General features: G+C 36.2%; 2 protein-coding genes across 2 annotated transcripts; one reads left to right on the forward strand and one right to left on the reverse strand.

Moving 5' to 3' along the window:
- Positions 1-449: 449 nt before the first annotated feature.
- Positions 450-6,238, reverse strand: LOC130174314 (monocarboxylate transporter 2-like). Its single transcript, XM_056384035.1, has 5 exons — positions 6,143-6,238; positions 5,820-6,050; positions 5,517-5,660; positions 3,151-4,017; positions 450-3,048 (listed from the first exon to the last, which is right to left on the reverse strand). The coding sequence occupies exons 2-5, from the start codon at positions 6,034-6,036 to the stop codon at positions 2,825-2,827; spliced, it is 1,452 nt and encodes a 483-aa protein (XP_056240010.1). The 5' UTR covers positions 6,037-6,050; positions 6,143-6,238; the 3' UTR covers positions 450-2,824.
- Positions 6,239-8,906: 2,668 nt separating this feature from the next.
- Positions 8,907-10,994, forward strand: LOC130175405 (uncharacterized). The gene is made up of 3 exons (XM_056385863.1): positions 8,907-9,375; positions 10,051-10,239; positions 10,372-10,994. The coding sequence occupies exons 1-3, from the start codon at positions 9,244-9,246 to the stop codon at positions 10,558-10,560; spliced, it is 510 nt and encodes a 169-aa protein (XP_056241838.1). The 5' UTR covers positions 8,907-9,243; the 3' UTR covers positions 10,561-10,994.
- Positions 10,995-11,034: the final 40 nt, after the last annotated feature.

Below are 11,034 nucleotides of genomic sequence, written 5' to 3' on the forward strand. Positions count from 1 at the left end.
GTCCTCACTCTCTCACTTTGTGTCCACTCATAAACCTACCTATTCCGTTGCAATATCTGTCACATATCTACATGGGACAGCTTTAAATAATGTATTCATGCAACGCTCTACACACTAAAAACCACTCAGTCAAAACGGACCCAGTTTGCGTACTACCGGGTTATTTACCCAAGCTATGGTTTGGCTGCAAACTTACATGTCACTGTTTGTTTCTGCTTGTTAATAATAAATGTATCCTTTACAGTTTGAATGTCATACGCACAGTGGTGGAAATTAACTGTGTACGTTTACTCACGTACTACACTAAAGTACTAATATGTAGTATCTGTACTTTACCATTGTATTCACACATTATGATATTTGATATAAAGTTGTATATGTATATACTCCCCTCTGTTTAAAGGGAAATATTGTAGCCAACTTATTACTACACTTCATTTATCTAACAGATAGATTAAATAATAATTTATATAACATTATAAATCAAGACTTTACAAACATATACAAATATATGAACAACTTTAAAACAATGATGCAATGTAAAAACTATTAGATAAGCTTTGAGCTTAAACAATTAGTCATTATGCTTTTAGTTGATTAGTCAATTATCAAAAATTCCCGAGCAACTGTTTTTAACACTGGATAATCATTTAAGTAATTTTTCATGCGAAAATGAAATGAATCATTTCATAGTTTTTAACCTTTCAAGCATGATGATTTTTCTTTCTCTGAGCATTTATCATTATTGTCTTACATTTTACAAACCTGACAATAAATAAATTGATCAAGAAAATAACGATTTTTGCATAATGAAAATAATCATTAGTTGTGGCTTTGTATGAAAAATAGTAAAAAAAATTGTTCCACCTTAAACAAGAGTAAAATTCTACTTACACATTAATGCACAAGTAACAATAATCTAATGATATACTGTATAATAGGAAACATACACTGGCCATTTCTCTGTAATGAGTACTTTTGATGAGCAGGACTTTTACTTGTAACTGAATATTTTTAGAATATGATACTGGTACTTTTACTTAAGTAAACAATGTGCATGCTTCCTCCATTATTACATATGCACATTGTTTTGTACAGTTAAAAATAAAATTGTGACATTTATAAGGTAAAACTTGAGTTGTTGTTTCTAACATTGGGTCAAAAAACATATTTTAGTTTGGGTAAATAAAACAAATATGGGTCAAAACCACTTATTGGGTAAAGTTAACCCAGTATTGTGTTGGCACTATATTGAATCAAACTGGGTTACATTTTGACCCAGTGATTTTTGGTTGATTGAAGATAAACCGAGATTCAAAGAGAAAACCGGCCAGCCGTAAGCCATAGACACTGTTTATCTGATTTTCACATAATGTTATCTAAGGTTATAAATAAATGTATTGATTCACTCACATAAGCAATTTTCGCCCATCTGAAAAAAAGGAGTCAATATGCACCTTGCAGGGACATGATAAGAAAGGATCATTTAAACATACATTTGTAATAATGGCATTGTTCTCTTCTTGAATGGCTCACCAATGTATCTTGTATTGCAGGTGCCCAAGGCCTGGCGCTATGGGGCTGTAGTCATGCAGTATGCTGGAAAATGAAGTTTGACCTGAGGTGGGATAATGCGACCTGGTATGAGATCACTCATTTTATCTGCTGTCAGGTATTTTCTTTGAGGCCAGCTCAATGAGTCAGAATCTTTGATCATGTATTATTCAGTTCTTGAAAACACACATAGAAATATGTATAAGCTAATACCGTGTCAATTAAAAATACACAAACAACTAAAAACAGCACTTTAGAATACTGTCATATTTGGTGGCCTGGCCTGCAGCTATAGTAAAAGTGTCGGTGTTATATACACTGACACTTTTTGTGCCAGTGAGACTAAGAAAAGTATTTCAGTTCTTCAGCCACATATGCAAATGCAGTCTTATTATTAAATACACACAGGGTCCCCACACTTATTTAAAAGTTCAATTCTAAAACATTTTCATAACTTCATACTGAATTTTTATGACTGTACTAAAGCGGTGCCGCAATGAAACAGCTTTTACAGATCCCCATGACACTGAAAATGTATTTTACTGTAAAATAAAACTTAAGGAATGAATAAAGTGGGATTTGAATTTTTGGGCAACAGGATTCCGGGGGAAGGTCTTTGAAGAGAGAAAGTCTGTTGTCTTTACTCCCAACATTTAATTTTCTCATTTTCAATTACTGTGCCCCTGTTGACCTATTCAGAATTTCTGGGAGGTTCAGGGAAAAATGCTGTAAAGAACTAAACCCTCAGTGACAATGGCTTTAGTTTAATTGCAGTTTAATAGGAGAGATGTGTTGCATTTGAGCCAGTTCTCACATGATAGCGACCAGTGACATCTAGTGGTACAAAGATGATATTAAGCATAAGTGGTATGACTGTGTGTTCTGAATTTTGACTCATTATTTTATATCAGTCCCTCAGGAAAATTACTTTTTATTATAAACAAAGCGGAACCATATTAGTTTATATAACCATTATTATAATTGTACTGGAAGGAACAAGGGCAGGTTTTGGATGATTGATGAACAAAGGCCATTAGAGTTACAGTTGTCACATAATTTGATAATGATAATAATAATATACATAAAATAACCATTAAAATACCAAATTTTAATCTGCAGATATGCAGCAAAGGTCCAAAGAGTCCAGTAACCTCATCCAAAGTAGAAAATCATTTTTATCAGTAATAGCCCGTATACACTATGTCCTGCAGTCGAACCTGTGCAGTGTCATCTTCCTACACTCACTAAAATAGATTCATAGTCAGCAAGTTCATCCATCTGTTTCATGTGCTGTTTTATCGTCCTGGCTCATTTTAAGTTCTACTGCCTCTTCAGAAGTCCTCATCTCCACAGCCACAGCCTGCCTCTGCTCCTCGTCCAGTCTCTTGTAATTGTAGTAATGCATGATAAAGAAAAATATGCCAGGCACCAGCATAAACACACCACATGCATAGTACATGTATTTGTAGTCCCCGAAAATATCAACCAAGGCTCCTGAAAGAGAAGATACACACTTCATTGGTCACCATTTTACAAAGTCCTCAATTTTTTTTATACTGTATGTAAATGCTTCCATGTGGCTGTGAATTTGAAAACCTGAAATTGGAGGTCCAAGAAGCACTGGTCCACACTCGACAATGGTGACGAGTCCAACTGCACTGGAGAAGCGATGAGCTCCAACAAGGTCCATCAGAACTTCAAAAAGCAGGGCAGAAACCATCCCAAAAGCCAAACCAAAGAAGACCGCATAAACGACCAGCCCCATATATCCAGATGCCAGTGGGCACAAAAGGTGACATATACCATTATACGAAACAGCAAAACTGAAGAAATATTGGATTCTTGGCCTAATCCACTTGGTGTTGCCAATGAGACCAGTTGCTGGTCTGATAAACATGTCTACCAGTGCAAAAATAGAAAGCAAGAAAGCTGCTGAATATTCATCAATCCCTTGATGTTTGGCATATGGTGCCAAAAAAACCACAGGTGCGAAAAAGCCAAAAAACATGACCACATTACCAGTGAGATAAATGAGGAAACCCCGGTGTCTGAAAAGTGACAGATCTATGAATTTGCGCACGTGGCCCTGACTCCTACTCTTCTCACTTTGGTTTTCTTCAGTTAGGAGGTTAGCCGACTGTGCACTGGTGTCCGCAGTAGCACCTTCCTCAGCAGCTGCCCCGTTACACAGGGGTGGTTCAGTCTTTGGTTTGGGTTGGACACTTTTGTTGACTGGTCTCATCAGAGCACCAGCCACACAGCAGTTCAAAACAATGGATCCCAGGATGAGGAAGCTCCCTCTCCAGCCAAAACAATCAAACAGAAACTGATTAAGAGGAGCCAGAGTGGACAGAACAACCGGACTTCCTGTCATCGCGAGCCCATTCGCCAGCGGCCTTTTGACCTGGAAGTAGGTACCTATGATCGTCAGGGCTGGCTGCAGGTTGAAGGCGAGGCCGAACCCTGGTGAAAAAATGATATGGTTAATTTAACATTATAAAAAATTGATAATGCTTGGGTGAACATACAGTGAAATGAGAATAAAAAACTTGTCATGCTGCTCTCTTGTCAAGATTAATACCAATTTACACTGAGATGGTAAAATCATTTACAAAATTAAATAACAGAATCAAAATTTATTGCCTGTGAGGAACGCATGTAGATACTTGACTTCCCATCTTCATCAGCAACAGATTAAGCAAAAAGATTTTCAGTGTCACACGTTGACTGACGAGGAATTCAGGTTTTGTTTTGAACTACAAACTGCATCATAAAGTACACCATCAAGAGAGCAGTATTCTTTTTATTCTCCCATAAAACCTTCTTGCCCACATTGCTATAGAAATTCAATTTTTTTAATTCAATTTTACCTGCAATATGTTATATTAGAGTTTGTTATAGATGCACTGTTAGAGGAGCTAATATGAATAGAATTTAGATTATGAATTAGTCTGACGCTGGAACAAAACTACAAATTATAGGCTATGAGTAAATTCAAACAATTTGTACTTTTATTAGAGTTGATACAATGTGTTAATTTTAGAAAATGTAACTGTAAATATTTTGATAATCAATAGTCATCTTCAAAGAAACATTTTCTGTTTCTCAGTTATGGGCCTTTGCTTCTTGTCATTTGTGATAATAAACTGAATATCATTTGGTTTTGGACTGTTGGTCAGATAAAAGAAGGAATTCGAAGATGTTACCTTGCCTTTAGGAAATTGTGTCTGAACTTTTTCATTACAAAAAGACATTTCATAAAACAAATGAATGATTAATTAAGGAAATAATCTACTAATCTAATGAAAATAACACAGCCCTGGTTATCATTTCTGACATATTTTATTTTATATCCTTAGTGGTCCAGTATGTTTTATTTCAAGAGAAAAGTCCCGCAATTATTTCCTTGTAGCATTCCTTTTTGTGCCCTAGTGCACCTCTACTAGATTAAAGGTTAAGTTTAAAGTCTGAGAGGTTTGTTTGCTCACTGTTAGTAACGTGTAGTAACATGTGGTCTGGAGCACATGTGCATTTTCTAAATGCATTTGCTTTAGCACGACATTTTCAAAAACTGAGGTCTGACCCAAGTCTAATAATAGCACCATTTTGACTGGACATGGAAATTTCATTGCAAATTACGAATACAAATGACAAATTTATTACAAATATTGACACATTGCAAAGAATGGCCAACATTAACCCCACACAGAGACACAAACAATCCTAGTGGACTGGCCCTGAAAGTCCTCATGAATGTGAGTTACGCCACAACCATTGCATCGTCCTGTGTCAGCCAGTCACAACCAGGGCAACGTAAAGCAAACATTACAGAGAACAGCAGCCGCCTCAGTAGTAGAATTACTCATTATTATGAAAGTGAATACATTTCAGGGATATTTTACTGAATCGCTGACAAGTAACATCATATATGATTATTAATGAAAAAAGAAAAAATGTTTTACCTCCAATTACTCCAACACAAAGATACAGATGCATGATTGTAGTGCCAAAAGAAGCGAGCACCATGGCAGCACTAACCATCAGCCCACCGACCAAAACCACAGGTCTGCTGCCATAGCGGTTGACTAGTATACTGCTCACAGGTCCTGCACAAAGGAAAGAAACAACTCATGTTTTGGGTATTTTGCAAACGGTTGGTTAAATAAAGGACAAAAAGTTAGTCAAACTGTTCATTGCATATGTTATGTGAGAATGTGCAACTTCTTTTTCTTTTAAATGACTTTGTCAAATTTGATGCCACCGACCTCCTGCATACATAGACGCCAGCATGACTGAGGACACCCAAGCAATCTCACTGTAGGAAACTGAAAAATATTCCTGAATCTCCTTAAAGTAGATGGTGAGGGACTTGGGAAAGGCATAGGAGAATCCTATGGAGATGAAAGCAGCAAAGACGACAGCCCAGCCCCAGCCTCCATCTGGTGGGGTGTAGCCTAGATTGGTTGGTGCTGCAGGGGGCATGATTGATTCACCAGCTGGGTAGTGGGAACAGGTAAAAGAAGTGAACAGAGTATAAACAACTGCACATTTTCAAAATATATACAGTCTGCATAGCACAAGAGCTCACCTCTGCACAATCCTTGAAAACGTATTGACCAGACTATGAACTCTGCTGCTGTGCCAGGCTTTGGCTGTCTCCCTCACAGAGACCCTGCTGTAAGGCCTTTGATCTCATCACGTGTGCTTGCATGATAAATACAAGTGACCACACAGACACAAAAAACCACCAATAGCCTGGCTAGAGACAGTGACCTCGGTGTATGGTGTGTGTCTGCTTGTGTGTGCAAGTACTGCGGATGGGCTTGGGCAAAATGCCAAAAATGTTGTATTGTGGTATATCCTGTGATGATAATGAATGATAAATGAATGATAAAACAGCCAGGTGGAGATACCTGTTTTTAATTCTAGTGAATTAAATACCTCACAAATTAAGGTGATTGATTTGCAGTATCAGCAGCAATAGTCTGATGGTCAACCAGCTGTTGAAGGAATAGCTATCAGGGTACAATCTCTGAGAGTTGACAGTTTCATTAAGAATAAAATTTCAATGAGAATTCAATACATCAAATTGGTATCACCTACAAACCTGATAAAGCGCATAGTTTATCTGCCTTGATATAACCAATCACATTTATAAATTCAGTTTCTTCACCAATGCCATTAGAAAATATGATATATAGTCTCTACTATTAGTTACATTGATTCAGTCAGGAACAATGCCAACAGTTCAGCCCCATGCTGACTGTATACAGCAGTTTCATTATTTCCCCAAGTAGCCAGAAACCAACCAGTGCTATAGAGCGGAAATGGCAACAATTATGATCATTTTTTGAGCAAAATTGCCAAACATTCTCTGGTACCAGCTTCTCAAATATGACTATTTGCTATTTCCATACTTTTTTACCACAATAAACTCAACAAAAGCCATTTGAATAAGTGAACTTGAGCTACAGAGAATGATGATGGACATTTTTCACTCTTTTCTGACATTATTTTGACTGAACAATGGATGAATTATCAAACAAAATGATTGTCAGATATAGTGGTACTGAAAATAATTGTTAGTTGCAGCCTTCCTTCCTCCTATTATGAAAAAAAAAACCCTGCTTGAGGTTTTCTTTGTATTAATTACTGGACACAGGAAAAATGGAAGCAGTTTGATATAACAACAAATGACAACAGGATAAAGTAAACAAGCCAGGTCTCAAAACTGGGGCTACAAGATAAAGGGATAAAAGATGAAGAACCAGTAATAGTTGAGATTGTACTTAATTATATATTATTATATAGACTGGAATGACCTGGGGGCCCTGGACAGTTTCCCACTTTGCCTGATACCACAAACTCAGTTTTTAGTGCCACAACAATCCCTATCCTTGTGCTACTATATAAAAGTGATTCCATGCAGTGAAGAAGACAGATTTGAAATTGGATTGGTACTCAGTACTAACAGATATCCAGAGTTTAGGTATCAGAATTGGTATTGGAGGAGAAAAAGTTGCATTGTGCAGTGCATCCTTAAATTTCTGTCCATATTCTGAGAAATATGAGATGCACAACTGTCCTGGGTAGTTCCGACTCATCAATTTTTTTTTACAAAAATGTTGAAACAATTTGCATTATCAGTAGAGCTAACACGATTTTTCTATTAATTGATTAGTTGATTATTAGAAAATGTATTGGTAAATATGATAAATAAAAATGAAGCCATGTCTTTTAGGAAATTGTGACTGACCTTTTTCACTATATTTATACATCTTATTAACAAAACACTTAATTAACTGATAAATAATTTGTGGATTTATCAGTAATGACGATAATTGTTAATCACAGCATGTATTTTATGTATCAGACAGGACATGTGTTGTGAAACCTGTCACTTTTTATATGCTATTTGCTCCTCTGATAATCTTTAAAGTTTATACTGGGGTTTTCTGTGCATAGTCTAAATGAGTACCTACACCTGATCTGGCTAGTACCACCTTACATCATTTTAAGATGGAAATAATTTTGTTAGTATTCAACAACAGCATGTGCCTTGAGTCCTAGCCACAGATTTGCCATCAAAGCCTTGTGGGACCTGTGGTTATTAAATGCAAACAAAATAAGCTGTATTTTATCTTAATGAAATCTTCATTAAAAAAGTAAGTTCAAATAGTTGTTAATTGGCTGTTATAGTAGATTCCATTTATCTTGAATATGAATATGAGCAGACAACTTTTAGTGTAAAGCACATTTACTCAATTACCATACTTGCAGTTTTGGTGTACTTGTACTTTAGCCTACATGAGCATCTGCATTTTAATTCTCCTCCACTATTTCTGAGGGAAATATTGTACTTTTTATTCCACTGTGTTTCTCAGACAACTGTAGTCACTTGCTATTTTTCAAATTAAACATTTACGCTAAAAAAATATATATAATAAGCTATATTATAAGCAACAAAACCCTCTGCTCCTCTAAGATTTTCAGATGGTTTCAGCAACTGTTTGATCCCCAGAAATGTATCCATATTTGACAAAAATAAAATATTAGACACAGGTTTATGATATATATATATATGTATATATATATATATATATATATAATATATATATATATATATATATATATTATATATATATATATATATGTATATATATATATCTATATATATATATCTATATATATATAGATATATATATATATATCTGGTTACAAGCTAATAAACTCCCCAAAATGGACAGAAAGCATCGGTATCACATGATTATCCGACAGGTTATCTTTTTATAAAAATGGGGTTGGACTACAGCGTAGTTCCTCTAACATTTGACTTCGAAAAAGTAGCGGAGTGAGACCTCTCGCACCAGTCACCACGCCTTTTTCAGTCACGCGTAGCTGCAGTCTAGCCGCTGTAATTGTAAATGTACAGCTTGAATTAAATTATCTTTATGTTACTAAAATGCTGAATATGAGGATTATATCTGCTGCAACGTGAGAGGTCTCTGTCGATCGTTTGTGATAAACGGCATCAGAGGGCGAACTCTGTGTTACTCAACCGCTTGGGTAACACATGAATGGTGGCTGGTTACGTTAGCTAACACCAGTGTTTGCTACGCCAAAGTCAGATGCTACAATAGCTTAGCAACGTGTAGCCTCTATAGCTAGGTGGATTCATTGTATGTCGAGATGTTTTCCAGAGTCAGAATATGTTTGGCCAGATTGAGCACTGGTGTAAATTCAGTGGCATCTGTAAGAGTGACACCTCAACTCTGCAGACATCAGCATCGGACATTCAGCTCTGAGTCTGCTGCTGTCAAGGTGAGTTCCCTCAGTGTTTCTGCTAACCTTCATCAGTTTTCAGTATACACACAAACAATGTCAAAAAAACTGCCTAAAGTATAAAAAATAAAAGTGGTCATTATGCAAAATGGCACATTTAAGACTGATGTATATATATATACTGATGTATATATATATATATATATATATATATACATTCTGCCATTGAACTGCAGTTTCAGGAAATGGTGGTATTACAAACTTGAAAAACACAGATCTTGTATTAGTGAAGACTTGTTGTTTACAGTAGTAGTAGTAGTAATACATTTACTCTAGTACTTAAGTACAGTTTGGAGACACTTGTACTTTGTTGGGTATTTTCATTTTATGCGGCTTTATACTTTGACTCCACCACATTTCAGAGAGAAAAATTGTACTTCAATACATTCAATGCAATTCAACACATTTATTTGACATCTATACATACTGGTTACTTTTCAAATTAATATTTTACATATGAAATCTAAACTGATTATAAACTATGATGAACTACTATTGATTAAACTACCCAACACTTTACAAAGCTGTGGAAATAGTGCCACCTCAACCAGCTGACATGGCCCATTCTGCCTAAGGAGTACTCTTACTATTTGGTCGAAACAGAAAATTGAAGACACCAGTGTTGTGACCATCTGTTCCCTGCTCTTGTTTCAGGTGCTGTATGATGGGCTTTGTCCCATATGTGTGACAGAGATCCGGTTCCTCCAGTTTCTGCAGAGAAACCAGCCAGGGAAAGTGGATTTCGTTGATATCTCCCGGCCAGGCTATGATGGGGGGAAATTTAAGGACATCAGCTATGAGATGGCCATGGAGGAAATGCATGTGATTGATGAGAAAGATGAGGTAAGTTCCCGTTCCACTGACTTTACTAAGACTGTAATATTCTGTATGCCAAATTGCCATTTTGGAAGACTTTTTTCAGATTAGTCTAAATTTAATATTATGCTAGGTGGCTAAATGTCTGTGTACTGGCAGGTTCACCGTGGGATCCCAGCATTTGCAGTCATGTACGGTGCGGTGGGTCTTGGTTGGTTGGGGCGCTTCATGACGTGGTCACCTGTGAGGCCATTTATGGACCAATCGTATGCCATCTTTGCAAGGAATCGTTTAAAGTGGACCGGACGTACGGAGGTGTGCACCACAGGACGCTGTGAAAAGAAATGACATTGACTCTTGACTACAGAAAGAAGAAAGTATGTCTAATTAATTGTGAAGAAGAACTGGATAAATACTGCATGGTTAGTCCCCTTTAGCCTTTGGTTTATCATGAACCTTTCTGGAAGAGTTTGTTACTGTTTTTCTGCTGAAAGTAAATATTGGCTGCTGGATTAAATGTGTTTGCTGTGAAGATATTATTTAGTGCAGAATGTCTTTGCTTGTAAGATTGTTAGTCTCACTTGATATTCTTCAGTCAGTTCAGTTAAAACAAACCAACATCTTCGGAGAGTGATACACAAATGAAAATGATGACAGTAATAGATGGTTGCAAAATATAAGCAAAAACACTGTAAAAACAAGTTTCTGCAATTTCCTGAATATTAAAGATTGATTCATAATGTTAAGCTCCATATTAAAAATTCAAAGAAATGTATCAAAAAGAGTTTGATTTCATAAAACAGAACAACAGAAAATAGAAAA

The sequence above is a fragment of the Seriola aureovittata genome, chromosome 9 (assembly GCF_021018895.1).
Source record: "Seriola aureovittata isolate HTS-2021-v1 ecotype China chromosome 9, ASM2101889v1, whole genome shotgun sequence".
Lineage (NCBI taxonomy): Eukaryota > Metazoa > Chordata > Actinopteri > Carangiformes > Carangidae > Seriola > Seriola aureovittata.